Below are 20353 nucleotides of genomic sequence, written 5' to 3'. Positions count from 1 at the left end.
TTCTGCTTTTTATATCAGAAAATACTCACAGGAAAGGTGGGGGAGGGATAAAGAACAAAAAAAAGCATAATTTTTTTAATGCATCCTAAACATGCAGTGCCTCCAGCCTGACACAAGACCCACAAAACATCTGCTGCGTATTAAACGGCTTATTACCTAATTTAGCAAGAGCACTCAAATATCCTGTTAGCACTAGTAACCACATATATCTGCAGTGTCTTGCACTATTTCCCTGCACCATGCAATAGCAACCATCTACCTCTTCAACATAAGAGAAAGAAATTCCTCTTTCTTTGTTTGCCAGCAACAGACAGGCTTGGGTTTGTTTAGCCTGTATTATTACTGAGCACTGATGAAATGTCAGCGTTAACAGGCCATAAGATTCTTGCTTCAAACTGAGATGATAATACCATTAACAAGTTGGGTGCTGCACTGCTGTTGTTAAGAGTAGTTAAACTCAGGTCACATTTTGGGTGATTAAAATTTCCTCTGCATTTCTTCAAACAAACATCAATGGGACAAGTCTAATATGTTTGGTCTCATAAGCTACTTCACTATTAAATGGTGAAGTACCTACCATATTACCGCAGAGGTCTTGAGAAAGATTTTTAGTAATTGCAGTTCAAACTCCAGACACTCAAGAGCAACTTTACAGTATGCAGCACTATGAATACTCGTTCAAATATATGAAGAGAGGATGCACTTTGTGAGCATGCCCATGTCTCACATATGAGAGGTTTCCTGTAGCATCAGCCTCCTTAGTGCAAGTGTACATCAGGGTCATTGCTGATTAATTGCTATCATCCAAAAAAATGGGTTGTACTACTTGACATCAGCTATAAATTATAAATACTCAGAAAAGTGAGATCAGTGCAAAAAGTCTCAGAAGAACATCTCCTGTCTGAAAGTTGCGTAAGGAAGGAATATTCCCCTCTGCAGAAGGAAGCACAGGCACCAGAGCCCAGCTGAATGCTAAAGTAGCAAAATGCTAGAGACCAGTTACAATCGGACACTTCCTCTAGTGTTCCTGTTCTGGTTTTTGGGTTTGGTTGTCTATGTATGCACGTATGCATACACAGTGGAGGACTGCTACTAGAAATCCTTTCAGAAGCAGAAATCCTGTCAAAGATAATTACTTCTCTTTCTTAGAAACAGTCACTTTGGTTTCTCTTCAGAAGCAAATGCTCTAGACAGACAACTGAATAATCACTAAACAGTCAACAATCTGTCCTCTACTGATGGATTCTCCCTATCCAGCAGAATACCAGCGACCTGGGGACAAGCAACAGAAGAGCAGCTACACTGGCTCAGAACAAAGGTCCTGTGTCAGCAGGACCAGCTGCAAAAGTCATGTCAAGGAAATGATGCTCAAAGTAGGGGAAAAAAGGACTCAAAATTATCAGAGCTCAACCCAGAAAGTCTTCTCCTGTCATATTACAATTCCTTATTATGCTTGCACCATGATCTAATCTCATGGTTTGTGTTACATGCTCCCCTCTCCCTAATTCCCTAACCATTTCTCTCTTGGTTGTTTTACATCACCAAGGTCTGCCTCTCCCCTCCCTTGTCTCTTCTTGCTCTCCACTTTTCTGCTATGGCTTCCTGTTTACAAAACTGTCTAAACTGACAGAGTCTCTGTAAAGCTTACACCACATACCAGTTGGTTACTGTGATAGGTCAGATTATACTGGATCTCTGGTTTTGGTCACATCTCCAAAATTTCCTGTCTCTGGATCACGTGCTAGTATTTCCAACATCTGCTCAGTAGGGAAAAATTACTGTAAAACCACCACCGCAAAAAATAAGCAGTGTTTGGAGATGGGAAATACTCTACTCCAGACAATTCTCCAGGTGTATTTGGAAGAGACACGAGGAAGGAATACCTTAAGGGCAGCAAGACTGTTTCCCTCTGGTTAGTCACTTCCTTCAGCTGGTTCTAGTTGCCATCAGAAGTTACAGGAACATGAAAAAGCAGAAGTTGACACCTGTGCCATGTCTGTACAAGGCAATGGCATTAAAAAAAGAGAAAAAGAGGCAAAGAAAAAAGCGAGCCCCAACTGTAATATGTCACATATTCTATGGTACAGCAGCCACACAGCAGGTATGGCAACATAGTTGTGGGGGGGTTGCGCAGGGAGGTGTGTTTGTTTTAAGTAGCAGAGGACTTTCCCTCATCATGAATCACACCGAAAGCAAATAACAAACAGAACTTCAGCTGGGAGTTTTAGCCCCTTGTCAAACAGGGAACATCCAAACTTGTTACAACATGCAATAGCCTGTATCACTTTATTAGTTCCACTTCTGCCTCTGCAAACTCAACTTGTCCAACACAACAGCCTTGCTAGGTCTTTGCATTTTCAAATATGTGATCTAACAATGTCTCATAAAAACAACCAAAAACCCAGCTGGACCTGTAAATTAAACTAAGCAGATAAGCAAAAAAATATGGCTGCTTTCAGTCAGTCCTACCAATAAGAAACTAGGATTAAAACATTGCTGGGCATTCAGTATACATACATTAATAAAAAACACTGGGTAAATCTGCTTGAAAGTTGTCAATGTTTTGCGAAGTGTGTTAAATCATCCAATTACAAGGTTGTACCCTCCTACCATTCAAGTGAGTTTATTAATTGATTTTAACTTAATCTGGTTTTGTTTTGTTTTCCCAATAGAAAAAAAATTGAAATTCAAATATCTAGGGAAAGTTCTTTAAAATATCCATGGACACTAAATACAAATCTTTGCCTTATTTTTCGCCATCCTAAGTTCTTATAATAGCTGTTCGCATAAACCATATTCCTTGATTAAAAGTAATTCTATAAGAATGAGTAATTTTTAATTTGGAGGGAAAAACCCTATTGCAAATGTTGTCATTAACCATTTTTACCATTTTTTTGGAGAACTACAAAGTGGTTTTCCATTTATGAGAAAGAAGTCATTTAATACAACCAACACTAATTTGGGGTCACTCAGTGAAAGAGACTAGTACTTAAAGCATACTTCCATGAAGCAAGGCGTATTAAAGTTAACTCGGCTCCACAAACACTTTCCCACAGAAGGCGGACACATCAGACAGACCACAAGGCTTATTACTTATGTTCACTCACTTCATTTCCTTTCTCGTCTTTGTTTCTTTTGTTTCTGTGGTATGAAAAGATTTTTATTTTTTTTTAAGCTCTTCAGGCAAAGAATTAGAATATTTTACATGTAGTAAAACCACCATCTATTAAACAGAATTTCTTTTTCTTTAGAAACTAAGAATTTGAGAAACCATAAACAATTTCTCATTAAGAAGCAAAAAAATGCATATAATCAAATTGTTATTTTTAGTCCTCAAAACTCAGAAACAAGCTGTATGCCACAGCAATGTTACTTAGTAAAGATATGGAGAGACATAGAAACAATAAGTAAAATGCTGAAGGTATAAACAATAACACTGAGAATCAATACAGGGAATGTCTTAAAACCAAAGACTAGAATTGGGTTTAGTGACTGGATGCCATTAGGATTAACAAAGAATATTCTGACATATCTATAACAACATTTGCCAGAAATGTAAATATCAACTTAAAGCCATTAAAAAAAAAGTGAAAAAGTGCAAATGCAGTGCAGCAAGACAACTATACACTGGTCCCTTACCCCAGAAACCATTAATGGAAAGTGTACACTGTAAAAAAAGATTTTAAAAACAGTAAAGGAATTTCACTTATTTAGTTCATTTATACTGTATTTAGTAATGGGGTGTTCCAGCTTCAGTGCTTCTAACTCAGGAAAGAAGTCACTGCTTTCTTAGAAATCTCTTCACGTTCATCTACAAGTATAATCAAAATGCAGTAAACATGTTTATTTGCTATATATATAGATTCTTAGACCACACACATCATCTTGGTACCCAAATGTTTTCCAGGATAGCATTAAGCAATGTGATTCACATCTGCCCTGTGTCTGTTCTTTTGTTTTCTCTCCAGCGAGAAAAGTACCTTTGTTTTTACATACCATGGGGATTTGTTTGTTTGTTTTATATACTGTGCTGTGTTTACTACGAGCAACTCCTTCATGTAAGGTTACTTCACAACTTCAGAACCAGTGTTAAGATAAATAACTTCTTCCTCCTCTTCCAGTGCTGCTGCATGACCACCACGGAAAGCATAAGTAGGAAGACATGGGTGAAAAAAGGGTTTGAGTAACTGCAGCTAAGCAACTATACTCACCAGACTAAAAATCTCTTAACAGTCAGAAATGTCAGAAGACATTAGCTGCATACTCAGACAGAAGAGTACCAGATCATCAGAAAATCATCCCAAATGAGGCTGACCTATTGAAAATTAGTAATTTCAACCAAGCATGACTGCCTTGTAGCTTCAGACTCCTCGGCACATTTCTCTCTGCCCATACACATCACCTCCTCTCTGCTCAGCTCTGTCCACTACATCGAAGCTCTGTGCCACCTGAGCGTAACAAATACAGCATGACAGAGAAAAATGCTGGTTGCTTGCACATCACTGGTGTTGGAGAAGCAGCTACATGGTCAGTTCCCATACTACCTGTGTGCAGACATCAAGCACCACTGCAGAATGAATTGATCTTTGCAGAATGCCAACACAAAACTAAGTGTTGAGTATCAGAGATACAATTTTCAAGGAGTCTTTCATTGGGCTCCTTTCTCCAGGAAAGGCTAGTACCATCATAGCACATCACTGCACACCTCTACCAATGCTCACGGAAGAAAAGCTGTAGCAGAGTTTAGGCCTTTTCTTTGATAAGCAACGTGGGTTGGGCTGGGATATTTATTATTGCAAATAGTAGTTCATCTTTTAGCTCAGTTTCTCAGTGTAGCCCTTTGACATGGAAGACTGGATATAAATTAGGTATGCACCACTCTATAAGCATCTTTTCAGCTAGCTTATATTTGTGTATGATCAGCACTGATCACTTTGTCACTACCAAAGTAATAGTTCCATTTAAAGCACACATAATACTAAGGATGCAAACCAAGTTAATCAGAAAGTCAAGGTGCTATAACAACTCTGGTACAGAGACACTGGCAGCCTGATCATAAGCTTGTGTACTCTTCCCCCCTCAACGTCCTTCATACTTTGAATAACTAATGTCAGTCAAATGCAACAAATAGAAAGGTTTGTTCTGTATATCCTTTTTCTTCCTCATTATTCATAAAACAAGCCAAACAATGTATCCGTAAGACAGAATGGGTGAAAATCATTGTAGCTTTTCAATTTTGTAAACTCATCTATTTACTGTCTACCTTGTAAGCATTAAAGACATGCTTATTCTAAAACATTCCTTTCCGAGTTCAGGAAATGTAACAAAAATGTTATGCTGTATCTATGAATGTGGCACTAAAATGAGGAATGATGAAGCACCAATGCCATAAAGGAAGCTTCTGAGTTAGGGAAGGAAAAAAATCCCAGTACTTGTCTGAACCTGGGCTCAAGTACCTTCAAGTGCCTCACTCCCAGCTTTCCACAACTGGGACTGTACCTAACTCAAACATGGGAGCACTGGATTTCAAATTCTGTACAGGAGTCATCCTCCTCCTCCTATCGAAAAAAAATGAGCTAAACATAGAATATCTAAACAGAACAAAGTCAGGCAGTGTGGAAGTGCCCAAGTTCATGTATGCTGCAAGAGCATTACAACTGCTTTCAGCTAGATCTCTACATGGGCTAATTTCTCTTACTAAAAACCTCATTCGTTACTAGCACAGATATCTGTGCTGCACTGCTGGATAGATGTGCCCTGTCTGTTATGTATGAAAGGAAAAATGGAAGGAGTTTGATCATCAGGAACTTGCAGAGAATGGAGCACTAATAAAAGACAGACTTTTTAAACACCCCGCAGCAAGGGAAAATACTTCTGCCAGTAAGATGCTGTTCCCTCTTCACTCTGGATTCAGGCCCTCTCGACTTTTTAAAACCTCAGCAGCACGGAGCTTTACAGATTTGCCTTGCCACTGGAAGTCTGTCAGATTTTTACTGCTTCCTACGCTTCATCTTCCCCGGGGAAGAAGCCTGCCGCGTGGGGTTGGTGTGCGTGTACCCAGCCGATGGCACTGCTGCTCTGTGGCTCTGGGAACAGCTACAGAAGCAAAGCAGAATGTGCAGACGCTGCTCATGCTTTACATGAAACTACTGTATAAGGCTGTGTACAGCTCCGTACAACTTCTAGAAGCAGCCCAAGGCCTCACGTGCCGAATCCAATGTTTACACCGTTCAACTCCATCCACAAGAGCAGCGCCAGGAACAGAAGCAGTATTTGGATGTGGGCAAGTCCCTCACACACAGAGGAGGGCAAGGGCATGATGCCTGTTGGCCAAAGGTAACGCAAAGTACTTGGATATCTGCCTAGGGGAGAAGCTACACTTGAAGTTTCTTAAGCGCAGGTTAAGCAGTGCTAACTAACAGACAGCTGTCAAACCTGAGAGACACCAGGAATTCAACTATTGCAAAACATGCCAAAATACACAAAGAAATTGATTATGTATTTTCCCATCAAGAATTCCATAGAAGAAAAAGCACATCATTTAACTAAACCAACCTGGACCCAAACGCCAGATTAAGCTCACTTAGTAAGGAAATTATGAGCATATGAGAGCAGAGGTCCATAATAAGGGATTTCACCCCTATATGCAACTATTCTTAGCTTTTTGTTTTTCTCCCTCTTCCCTCACTTTTTATTAATTCCAGACTTTGTTATTATTTGTAAATATGGCCTTATATTTACAAACAACAAATGCACAGTTTCAACACATTCCAGTTTGTGCCACTCTAGTAAGACTTTGGAAAAAAAAATCCCATATGCTTTTGCAATTTTCCCTCTAGCTATCTACGTAGCACTCAGAGTATCCTTCTTTAGCTTTCTTTTTCTTCCAACAGCTCAAAGGAGCATCACCAGGCTTTACAATGTCAAAGAAAAAAACCCCACAAAATTAAAATAGTATTTTCTGTCAGCTTCACAGGAGTAAATTAGCTCGAGGCACTTTTGACAAGTAACCAAACAGTGTTTCTGTCAGCTATTTTTTTTTTTCCTCAACCTTGAAGTCGTTAGCAGTTTGGAGCTAAATTCTCTGTCAAAAGCATGAGACTTAAATTTTAAAGTATTGAAATAGAACTCTCCAATGCTTATGATGAATATACATCTCCCTTCTCTGTGTATTTAATTAGAAAAATATGTAGATTTCTACATATGTTAAAAGTGCTGTTGAAAATAAATCAACAGATCAATAGCACTTTATAGAAGAAAGCTAAGCACTGCCTGTTTTAATGACTCAAGGCTAGAAGCTTTCTAAATCCTCACAATTAAAAAGAAATATATATCATCCCAAGTTCTCATTCATTTTTATTCATACTGAAAAGCTGCCAGGATTACTAAGTACCTAGCTCTGGAAAAAGTCTAACAAACTTAGAAGATACTACTTCTCAGATACAATATTTAGGTTATAACTGTTCAACATTATTTTTTACTCCCAGTTTAGAGGGCTCTGAGTCACTACTGCAGCAGGGGAAAAAAGGTTAATCAGAGCCTACTTTTTAGTCAGAGCCTGGGGACTCATTTCTATATCAGGCACTGAGGCCTCTGAAAGCGTCCATACCCAGCATGATGGTATACGATAACCACAGCGCTGATGTCACCGTGAAGTATTGCACAGTGCCTCTCTGCTTCAAACCTCCAGATGGAAAATCATGCGCAGAGAATGTACAGGGCACAACTGTCAGACACCATCGATAATTATCTAAAAATGACACCCTTCCCCTCCCTTGCATTTTCTGATGGTGAAATATTTTCACATCAGTCTTCCCTCTTTTATTTCAGAGCATCAACATGTTATGTTTTTAGCATTTTGTTCAGTTGGAGGGTTTCTTCCCCGACTTGAATCTGATCCCTTTAAAGTTGTGAACACTTACAAAAATTTCTAGCCCATCTTCTCTGAGGCAGGTTCATCACTCAAAAAGGAGACGGAACCACAAAAGAGAAAAATGTATAAATTGCTATTACTTAAAACAAACAAACAGACAAAACCAAACAACAACAAACCCCACCACCACCCACCAAACCAAAAACCAGACTTCATGTCAGGTTGATTCCAAGGTGAATGAATATAGACTGTATAAAACCTTGAGCAAGGAAAAAAAAAAAAGAAATTTTTTTAGAAGATGACCTGAAGTAATATTTAATGGAAAAATGATGTATTTTTTCCAGTAATTTCTTTAAAACTATCTCATTTACTATTCTCTCTTCAATTACTGCTAATTCTAAATTCTTCCTGAGCTGTTTCACTGACTTAATGAAAAATATACCATTAAAAGTAATGATTTGATTCAATCACCGAAGTCTCTGTTGGTACTGAAAATTTTAATTTACACCCAAGTGAATCACACATTTATAACTGTATGCATTTTTTAATGACTGTTTGTAAAATCATAAGCATAGTCCTTTCATTAATCAAGAGATTCTACTTTAGATTTTAGAAATACTTCAAGCATGTAAGTTGCAAACCAGCTGCTTCAAGGGAGAGGAAGTCTTCTGTGGTTTTTTTTTTTAATCCATTGTATTATCTAGATTAGGACTTTTTGACTAAAAAGACCCTTAGTAATATAGAAGGAATGTATGAAACTCATTCCAACTTCAAACAAAAGTGAAAATAACTATATCAGAACATTTATTTAATGATTTATGGTGTAGTTTACTACTTTAGAGAAAGTTTATAAATACTCGTTCACAAAAACAAAACTGCCAATGAAATTGCTATGAAACTAACTGGGAAATGTCATGGTTTTATTGTATTACACCATCAAATGTTAGCACAAATATTTTTTTTCTCTCCATTTGCACTTTCATTTAACAAGAAATATCCAAAACATGAAAATCATAGTGCAAAATAAATAAATTACTAGCATCAGCAGCTACCAAGTTCCTTGAGAAGACCTTTAAAATGTTTTCTTACTATAGGCTATGCCCGTTCATTTAAGTAACAGCCCACATTGGCTAGAAGTTCAGTAAAACTATGCAGGTTCCTATATGCCCCTGAAATCTGTCCTGCAGAGAAACAGGGTATAGTAATAACCAAAGAACAGCCACCTCTCATTAGCAGAATCACATGTCTGTCAGAGATGCCATACTATTACTATCAAAAACTAGAGTTAAAGGCTGGTCTTCATTCACCGCAGAACCAGAAGAGGCTGCTCATGTCACAGAAGTTACTGTGTGCGTACTCTCTATTTGACAGAAGGGGCTACGAAGCTTCTCAGCCAGTTAATATACAGCACTTGCAATCACATTAGAAAACAGTTGCTTCACTACTAGCTCTGACGTAATGTTACATCAGCATTAAACAAGACAGAAAGGAACTTCAAGAAATCTTTGGTTTTGTACAGGATGCTTTTAAAATGTCCTCATGCATTACAGGGGAGTAAATTATAAGACGAGCAACCAAGCACGTAAAATAGCTTGTTAGTAATAAGTGGGTGATTGTGAGGACAACACTGCACTCCTTCCAGAAAGAGGTGCCTAGAAAACCACCCCAAAACCAAAACACAAACCAAAAAAACTCAAACCCCACAAGCAAGTAACAGCCCCCTTGCACAAGCAAATGCTTTCTGCCTAAATTACACTGTGCTCAATAGAATTCAGTAAACTGCTGATTAAAACAAAGTGATCTCAGTAACTCTACGAGGAACAACTGCAGACATTGCAGGTCTATCAAGCACTGCACTACTGTATTGGGTCTGGCTGAGATGGAGTTAATACTCCCTTTGGCAGCAGAGTGCAGGCCACAGTTTGCTTTCACGTGGAGAGGTGTCCGATACACCTGGAATCGACTGCCCGCATTCTCCACCAAAAAGACTGTGGTGGGTTGACCCTGGCTGGATGCCAGGTGCCCACCAAAGCTGCTCTATCACTCCCCCTCCTCAGCTGGACAGGGGAGAGAAAATCTAACAAAGGGCTTCTGGGTCGAGATAAGGACAGGAGAGATCACTCACCAGTTACCGTCATGGGCAAAACAGACTCAGCTTGGGGAAAATTAACTCAATTTATTACCAATCAACCAGAGTAGGGTAATGAGAAATAAACCCAAATCTCAGAACACCTTCCCTCCACCCCTCCCTTCTTCCTGGGCGCAATTTCACTCCCGGATTCTCTACCTACCCTCCCCAGCGGCACAGGGGGACAGGGAATGGGGTTTACGGTCAGTTTATCACACGTTATTTTCTGCCACTTCATCCTCCTCAGGGGCAGGACTCATCACACTCTTCCCCTGCTCCAGCGTGGGGTCCCACCCATGGGAGACAGTCCTCCACGAACTGCTCCAGCGTGGGTCCTTTCCACGGCGTGCAGTCCTTCAGGAGCACACTGTGACCCCCACGGGATCACAAGTCCTGCCAGAAAACCTGCTCCAGAGTGGGGTCCTCTCTCCACAGATCCGCAGGTCCTGCCAGGAGCCTGCTCCAGCGCGGGCTTCCCACGGGGTCACGGCCTCCTTTGGGAACCCACCTGCTCCGGTGTGGGGTCCTCCCTGGGCTGCAGGTGGAGATCTGCTCCACCGTGGACCTCCATGGGCTGCAGGGGGACAGCCTGCCTCACCGTGGTCTTCCCCACGGGCTGCAGGGGAATCTCTGCTCCGGCGCCTGGAGCATCTCCTCCCCCCCTTCTGCACTGACCTGGGGGTCTGCAGGGTTGTTTCTCTTACATGTTCTCACTCTCTCTCCGGCTGCTGTTTTCCATCCCAGCAACTTTTTTCCTTCTTAAAAATGTTATCACAGAGGTGTTACCACTATCACTGATGGGCTCAGCCTTGGCTGGTGGCGGGTCCGTCTCAGAGCCGGCTGGTATGGGCTCTGTCGGACACAGGGGAAGCTTCCAGCAGCTTCTCACAGAAGCCACCCCTGTAACACACCCCCCGCTACGAAAACCTTGCCACACAAAGCCAATACAACTATATAGAGGAATTGTACCTTATTATTGATGCTCAGAGTACCCCGAGTCATCTGATGTGGACAACTACTGATAATACTTTAAGTGATGCTAGAAAAGGAATCATGCTACTGGCCTCACAAGAAGAGGATTCAGGTTCCAAATCTGATTAAAAGAAAAAACCTAATCTTCCTTTTCACCATAACAACTAACTGGTCTGGATAAATCTGTAAGTAGTACATAAGGAACTGTAGCAGCTGAAAGTGTAGGAGTGGGAATCCTAAACCCAGTATGACACCTTTCTGAAACACAACACTGAACTTAATTTGCAGAAAAAGTGTTGGCACAAATATAACTTCCAGCAGTTTTCCTAAAAAGAAAGCTCCAAATCTTTAAGCACCATTTTAGGTTTAGACCCCATCTGGCTGTTAAAGTTGAAAGACCAGAACTTCAGAAAACAAAGCTGCTTCCAGTAACATTTACAGCAGTTTCCCAGCTGCTCGGACTAACCACTCTGGATGAGAGAAATTCACTGAAACCCAGGTCAGAAGATACAGATGTATGGTAACTTTCTAGGAAAGCCTAATAGCTGAAGTTAAGAATTCTTCTAAACAAAACCCCCCCAAAACATCCCCTTGCCCATTAAACCAATACCTACCCTTTCATTTCTTCTAGATTCTAAAAAAGCAACAAAACAAAAATGACAAAACTAACAAAAATACGAGAAGGAGCAAAATCCCATTCCCTCCCCTATTTTGAACATACATTTTGAAACCTAGCCTTTAATCTTAAGAATCTGCATGACAACAGGAGTGGGCGGCTGCCATGGCAACACAATTTTTCCAATTTATTGCTGATGTTCCTAGGGTGGATTACTGGCTGTAGTAACAAGGGATTGAGGATCAAATAGTTCAGGAGTTAACTGGAATAAACATTCTTCTCCCCTAAATAGTCTGCCTGCAGCAACAAGAAGCAGGATCTAGATGAAGATATGCTTAACAGAAAATAAAACGGATTCTCCACCAGTCAGTGCCTGCAAATGCAGACAAGGTTTCACAAGGATTTTAAAGCAACAGCAGAGTGTCCCTTACTGTATATTTAAGAATATGGAGCACGTCATAAACTAATGCTCCCATTCAGTTTTCTCCAAAACCATGATGGAGCAGGAATTCTGCCCTTTCAGAACACACAACAAAAGAGGATAAAACTCTCTAGCACTGGCACAAAATTCATACAGAAAAGTGTCAGTTGTGTAAAGAGGTTCTTAGAAGATTTGGAGTAATCCCTGCAAGCTCTATTCCACACTTTGAATGACAAGTGAACAGCTTAGCTAGATACAGTATGTCTCTGTATCAAAAATTTATCAAAACAGAATACAGAAAAATAAAGGATATTTGAGAAGATTCAGTGATTATATAGAAAGCATCTCAAACTGGTTTCAGAATGGAAAGGCATGAGCAGGACCAATGGTTTTCAGCTCTACCTGATAGAGGTTATGAGAGCGCCTGAAAAAAATATGGCAATGGCCACTGTATCATTGTGGCTCTCTAGTGGTTCTCTGCAGTTGGAAAAACAAGATTTGCTGCTGCTGTGCTGGTGGGTTTTTTACTGGCTCTCTGCCTTTGGAAAAACAGACCTCAGCAAAAAAATATTTGCATTCAGAGAAATGTCCTGCCTCATTTCCTTGTACCAGTCCATTTCTGTGTCCAGCATGGCAGCTCATCTGTTGATGTACTGTCCTTAGGTTTCAGGTAATACCAAGCATTTTTTAACGCAATTGGAACACCATTTGATCTTAAAAAAGCATACACTAGACTGAAATGCCTCAACACTTTTCTGGCCAGTTACAGCTTAGAAGAAAGGTCTTGGGAGTTTCATTGACAGGTCTCTGAAATAATTTGCTCAATATGCAGCTGCAACCAAAAAAAAAAGCCAATAAAATGTTGATCATCAGAAAGGACAAGACAAAAAGCCATTGTTTTACTACAGTATAAAACACTGATGCAACTTCATCCTAAGTATCACATGCAGTACCAGTCACTACACCTCCATAAGGATATAGTGGAGTCAGAAGAATGCAGAGATGAAGAACAGAGATAGTTAAGGGAATACAGTAGCTGTCTTTTATAGGTAGAGATTAAAAATGGGTCACCAATATGCTTGTGCTCCATCACCTTCACTGGCTAAGCACATGGCTCACCCTTGAAGGTCCAGCCACAGCCAGTCATGGGCTTCCAGCTCAAGACACAGGAGTGGAAACAGATGGTCTGGTACATCCTAGGTGTTCTGAGATTTCATTAGCAGTAGATGGGCTACTACTAATAATGATGGAAGCAAAGTGATCTTTTGGGCTGTGAGACAAGAAGATATTGGAGAAAGAGGCACTAGACTCATCGCAGCCTTTTAAGGGACAGAGAGAAATGCTGATCACTGTGCTGTTTCTGCAGCGTAAGCCTGATTTCTGTCACACACATTTCCCTGCACAGCAATGTCAGAACATCCTGTTAGATATTTGAGGATAACTATAAACCTTCAAGAAGAATAGACTTTATTCAGAGGTTTGAAAAAGACCCAGTGAGGTCTTAAAAGTTTATATAGGAGTCTTTGATTAAAACAAACAAGACACTGGATCCTCAGAAAAAAGCAACATGAGATGTATATACTGATAAATACCTATATCAAAATGATAGTATTAAAAAGGCAACCCCATAGAAATGTTTTATTTATTGTACTGAAAAAGTGCTTATCAATTGTTTTTTCCACAATAAGACAATCTGCTTTACTCTGCATTAGTGATAGAATATTTTGTTCTTTCATTCTCCAGGTTATTTATTATTTTAAGTACTGATCCACTGCAACTTTCTTGACTTATGACAAGACAATCACACTTCTGGGAACAAGCTGAAATACAGCCAGAAGCAACATTTTTTTACCAAAGTTAAAAATACACTGCACTGACATCCTAATTTAACACTTCATTCTTTGTGCCATGCTTTTGTTTACGCATCCTTCTTTTGGAGAAATAGCCCAGGAGAGCAGAGTGATACATACCCGAATCATTCACGTAACACACAAATCAGTTTGAGTAAATGCTTAGTGAGCAATGGCTTTAAGTCAGACGGGTCCACGTGAGAACTCTCATTTAACTTCAGGCATTAACTATACTCTTCCCTTCCTAAAACAAACATTCCCACCCACAATTTCCACCTCTTCCTCCTAAACACACTCCAAAGAAAAGAGTCTCAGTTAAAGCTTAATGAATCTTACTGTCCTTGTACAGTACAATCTCTCTTTTTCACCAATAACCAGCGTTCAGGATTCTCAAATATGCAGAGCACTTAAAACTTCAAGAGTCCTTAACAAACTCCTATCCATTACGAGTTTACTTAAGGAACTCTCAAACCGTTCAGTAATGCTGATTGACTAGTGGGGAGGAGGCTATTCCCCCTCTTGATAGAGCATATAGTCTTTGAAAACACATCCTTACTTCGAAGAGCCACTTCACAGCAGCATGGTACAGAGTGCTCGAGCTCCTGCTTCAATCACACCCCTGTCCATCGGACCACGTTGCAACTCTTCCTCTAAGCAAAAGGCCGTATTGATCCTCCTCTTCCAAGCACAGACTGTTTAATTCTCCTTTCTCACCCCCTCACAGCTCACATCTCAGCCAAAATTAATATTTCAGCAAGGAGCTGACCACCTCTACGCAGCACATATTTTCTGCATGCTTCATGTCTTACGTGATGAGATGTGTAACAAATTAATAAAGCTCTTTCTAGACTATAATTAAGAGCATAGACTAGGGCAGCGCTGATATCATAATACTCATCTTTTGATTCTTATAGTTAATAATTCCTAACATGGAAGCAAATTTTAAGACAGACAATATCCAAGAAAAACAAATTTAGAATAATTAAGTAGGAATTAATTTAAGAATAAGCCCATTGCCCGAAGTCAGGCAGGCACACCGAAAGAGCACAGAGAAGTTAAGGCTAGAAAAATGGGTTTTTTTCCTCACACACTTTTCCTGCTGGTAAAGAGAACAATGGAATTACAGGCACCCTGAAGGGATAACAACAAGTAGAAAGCAGTTTCCAGTTGGCTATGCTAACACTTTTGATAAAGTGGCAATAGCTAAGTAAAACAGAAAGAAATACTTGCAACTTCCAGCATTTGATTACTTTAACAAACCAAGTCTGAAACATGAAATACATAGGCAGTAACCCCCCAAAAGTTTAAAGAGTATCTGAAATATTCATGACCCATCCATAGACATAAAATTACCAATCAAACATTCACAGGTCCTTGGCCAATTCATTCTGAGCTCAAACGAAGCTAAGTTAAGCATCTCTGTGATCCAAGACGCATGCATTATTTAGCATTAGCTAGACATTTGTTCATTTATGCAGACAGATGCCAACAGGATTTATGTGAGAGGGTACCCATTTCTGCTTAATTTGAAATGTCCTGTTCTCTCTCTGAAAGCTAAGCCACAGTGATGTATATCATTTTGGCAGTCTTTGTATTTTAGCAAAAGCACACTTTCAAAAAGCTACAGTCAGGAACTCTTCCAGCAGAAAAGCAGCATACTAAGCTCTCAGTGCATACCCAGAGAACAAGGTGTCAGCATCTGCAATCGCCTCCTCTTGTACACAGGCATGACTCTAGGTATTTCCGTATGCACAAAACCAGACATTGATTTTTCATGGTACTTTTGTAGCTCTCCTTTTTTGGCAGAATAAAATATCCACATAAGGGTGTTTTGGGGGGATTTTGGTGGTGTTTGTGTTGGTTTTGGTGGGGGGCTTTTTTTTGCGTGTTCTCTGCAGCTGATCAAAATTTGCATCACACGTTTTAAAATCCTAAATGAATACTCATAAGGAAGACTGGGAAAGAACAGAATGACAGGGAAAACCTGAGCTGTTAACGACAAGCAACAGTGAGAAACTGGAATTATGGAAAAATACTTGCAATAAACTCTGAAAAGGCAGCTGCCTTCACTTTCTTTTCCCTATAAGACATTCCCTGTGTCAGTACGTTCGCAGATGAGTTTTCTATGCTTCAGGAGACTGAACGTACCCTCAGCTACAGGTATGCTTCAGACAGATGACTTTTTAACTCAGGTACTTTTAAACTTCCTCTCAGTGTCCTGAACCATTCACAAATTTTCCAGTATTCTTGGGACTGCCACCACAGCCCACTCTCAAAGACAGAGAAATTTTGAGAATAATTAAAATAGGAAATTCATGCTCCCTTATTTAAGCTTCCTCATGCCTTGCCCCCTGCAAGACACAGAGCACAACTCAACACCCAGACAGGATGTCCTCATTGCTTGACTGTGCTTAGCATTTAGTATGTGATAAGACTATGAACTACTACAGATGATGGAAATTTGGCTGAACAACACAAAAATCAGTCCAAAATATTTGTTACATCCTGAAAGATTTCTGTTAATCTGGAAAATATAGGCTAAATCTGTAGCCCTATAGCCCTGATTCAGGTGACTAACATTATTGTGGGTAATGTTTGTTTTTAAAGCGTAGGAGAATGATTGATATTTAAAACAAAAACAAGTTTAAAAATCAAATTGCAAACCATTTATTTCCTCCTGTCCAAACAGACCTCAGTAGCACACAAACAATGTGAGCTAACCCAAACTGTCACATAATACTGTACTTTTTTATCTAGCACTGCTGAAGCTCTGAGTGGGGGAGATATTAAGGGAGGGAAAGAGCAATAAAATTAGTGCCATTAAGCTGAAGCAAACCAGTCATCATTTTATATATCTGAGGGAAAAAAAAGTGGGTTAATAAGGAGAATGTTTATTGATAACTAGAGGCAAAAAGCAATGCTAAGACAAGAAGGATTGAGGACAGGAGATGAGACTATCATGGGCACACATCTTACAGGGCTGAGCCACTGCTTCACCACTTACATTTTGAAGTACCAGTAAGGACAAGATCAGGTAAGCAAGCTGGAAATAAGAGCAAAGGGATCACAGAGAAGTGGAGATAAAATGAGGTATTGGAACCACTCAATTTGCACAAGGACAACTTCAAAGTAACACTCCGATGTGGAACTAAAGGAAAGAGGAGAGCAGAGGCACCCAACCTTTGCTCAGGGAGGCTGGGGGGAACCAAGCAGTTGATTAAAAGTAAATCTTACAAATAATGTAAAATGCTTAGAAAGTTTAACATTTGAAGAAGTGTGCACAAAGAAACATTTAAAGAAGTACCAGGACAGCCAATGATGAGAGGTGGAATAAAGGGAGTAGCCTGGAGAGTGAGAGAAATCAAATCCTATCTCTACAATATTTATCCAATACAGTTGCACCTCAAATCTACACTGAAAACTCAGCTTAACACAGGATACATATTCTAAAAGGAGCACCTTAAATGCAAAGCAAGGGACACCAGCGAGTGATACCCCGACGAGGCACAGAGTTGCTGGCAGCGTGGAATCACATAGTTATTTTATGAAGAATCTGCTGTCCAGCTCCCCTCCTCTGGCAATGACTAATAAGCAACACTTCAATAGAAAGTGAAATACAACATGCTAATAATTCCTGTTTGGTATTGCACAGTATTCATCACATGATATATGGGAATGTCTTGGTCCCTGCCAAAATAACTGTCAGAAAATAATCAACCAGTCATCATCTAAGAAATATCCGCAATTGAATACTGTGCTCTTGCTTCTGTGGGTGTACAAAAAACAAGGTGATGCACAGTGTCACCCTAACTTTGTGTTGTTGAAGCCCATTAATACAGCTTGTATTAAATACTTTAAATACTGGACTGGGACATCTATATCCAATATTCACAATGACATTGCAAGAATATTGCCTTTTTGAAAAATGAAAGAATAATCTCTGAAAGCTCCTGAATGCACATATTAGAGTCTTAACCTTGACACATAACAAAATATCAGTTATTCTTTAAACGTAAACATATATTCTTTAACCCAGTGGTGTTCTCTGCTTCACACTACTGCAGTTCACTAGTGACCTAAATGAGCCATCCAGTAGCATCGCTCCTAAATTTTTCTACTTTGGAATGATGTATAAAAACTACCATTTTTATAAATCGATTTGAGATCTTCAGATGAGAGGTACTAGCAGTTTTATTTGTTATTATCATGCTGTATTGGGTCTGGCTGAGATGGAGTTAATTTTCCCCATACTGCTGTGCTTTGTATCTGTGGCTAGAAAGGTGTTGATAACACAGCAGTGTTTTGGCCACTGCTGAGCAGTGCTCACACAGCATCAAGGCTATCTCTCCAACATGACCCCCACAGCAGTAGGCTGCGGGTGGGTAAGATCTTGGGAGGGGACATCACCAGGACAGCGGAGCCAAACTGACCGAAGGGATATTCCATACCATACGATGTCTGCTCAGCAATAAAAGCTAAAAGAAAGGAGGAAGGAGAGGGAGGGGCATTCATTATTACAATGTTTGTCTTCCAGAGGAACTGTTACACATGCTGAAGCCCTACTTCCCGGGAAATGGCTGGACATTGCCTGCTGATGGGAAGTAGAGAATAAATCTTTTGTTTTCCTTTGCTTCCATGCACAGATTTTGCTTTATTAAACTGCCTTTATCTAGACCCATGAGTTTTTTCCATCTTTTTTCTCCCCCACCCCTTGTCCTCCTGAGCAGAGAAGTGATAAAGCAGCTTGATGGGCACCTGGCATCCAGCCAAGGTCAAACCACCACACATGGATATACTATAATCTAGCATGAGACACAAACAAGCCCTTAGAAAATGACCTGTAGAGATCTATCACCTCCCACTGACCTCCTTCAAAACATATTTGGATCTGCCAGCCTTTTATTGCTCTTCGGCACTAGTAATCCACCATTTGATCATTATAAAATATTCACAGCAGATGTGCCTACAAACAGAGCATGATGATTTAAGTGGATAAGAACAGGAAGAGATGAACTCTCAAGAAACAAAGATCCTGAGTTTATGCTAATAACTTTATTTTAAAAGACTAAATTAAGGAGAAACATATGCAGATTTCCTTAAGCTCTTCTATTCTGGAGTTAAGTCTCATAGCTGCTGCTCATGTCAGGCTACTTTTAACTGTAGTTCCTCACAGTATTCTAGTAAGTATTTCTGCATTACTGTGTTTTCCCAAATTCAATTTTTGCCCTCACTAAAAACCACAGCAGAAAAGACATCAGTGTTGTGTTGGCAGAGGGGAACATAGTTGTTATACAATTAGCTATATAAAGCTGCATTTGTTCTCTTTCCCTGTTTACACCGTACAGAAGAACGAATACGTTGATAAGATGGAACCAGCTTTACTAGAATGATTTTGTCCAATGGCAAATATGTCCTAACAATTACTGATCAGTCGGTGAGACAGACTCTACATTCTACATGAATGAAGAGATGATGTTGTAGATGCAACAGAGTTTTTTACTGCCAAAAAATACTTAGGAATTAAAACCCTATTAGGTACAAAACCAGAACAGAACTAGCAAAACTAGAGAGCTGGAATAGCATGTTATAGTTACAACAGTACAAGGCACAGGTAAGTTTTAGTTCTCAAAAACCATTTCTGAATAATCTTTGCAGTATAAATCTGCATGGGGGGCAGGGGCTGCTATTACTGGTCAATTTAGTAATACGTAGAAAGCCACTTTACATAATTTTACTGAATTTAGATTCAACATTGCTTTCACAATTCTTGTTCAGTTCTTACTTTTGTATGCCTTGCTTAACTTTAAATAAAGTAAAATAGCAGTTCTACCTGTAGGAATCCAAAAACAACAGGAAACATTAAAAAATGTGTTCGGACTGAACATATGTATTAGAAATCCTTTAGATGAAATTTTATAGAGAGTGTCTCAGTTGTACTTTACAGGGCAAGGTGGGGAAGCAAAAGGGGTGGAGACCTAGAGCTTTTTTCTAGAAATTAGTCACTAGGAAGTGTTCATCATTTCTCCCATACTCAAATTTGCTTCATTCTATTATTCACAGTAACATATTTAACTATAAAACTTAAGCAACTTACTCTGCAGTGGTCATACTGTTGCTGTAAGGTTGGAACATCCCCTCCAATAGGCATTTGCTTTTTTAGTTCTTCATCTTTTGCATTCAGCCATTTGATTAACTCTTCCAGGGATGTCAGCAATCTGTTCCATTTCTCCGCACTGGCCTCCAAGTGAGCCCTGTGAAACAACATAAAAGCATCTTTAAAGCCCTGAATAGCAAAAACCAGCACAGGAATACAATAAATAAATAAAATTGCTCCATCGTTAACATAGGAATGTTTCAAGCGTTTAACAGCAAAGCAACTCTGTGTTAAAAAAGCCTCTACTTCAAAACATTTTGCACAGTGAATCAAACTGAGGAAAAATGCGTGAGCAGAGACAAATATGTACCTGATGTTTTAACTTATCTAAAACCTTGA

At 39.7% G+C, this 20353-nt stretch overlaps 1 protein-coding gene across 4 annotated transcripts in view; it reads right to left on the bottom strand.

Annotated features, from left to right (window-relative positions):
• UTRN (utrophin) overlaps window positions 1-20353 on the bottom strand; it is a 386688-nt gene that overhangs the window by 110365 nt on the left and 255970 nt on the right. For all 4 annotated transcript variants that reach the window (XM_069786921.1, XM_069786920.1, XM_069786922.1 and 1 more), the window contains one exon: window positions 19955-20111. In XM_069786921.1, coding sequence (XP_069643022.1) covers window positions 19955-20111 — 157 coding nt within the window. The remainder of the gene's footprint in view (window positions 1-19954; window positions 20112-20353) is intronic.

The sequence above is a fragment of the Haliaeetus albicilla genome, chromosome 7, assembly GCF_947461875.1.
Source record: "Haliaeetus albicilla chromosome 7, bHalAlb1.1, whole genome shotgun sequence".
Lineage (NCBI taxonomy): Eukaryota > Metazoa > Chordata > Aves > Accipitriformes > Accipitridae > Haliaeetus > Haliaeetus albicilla.
This window is presented reverse-complemented; position numbering and strand designations above follow the sequence as displayed.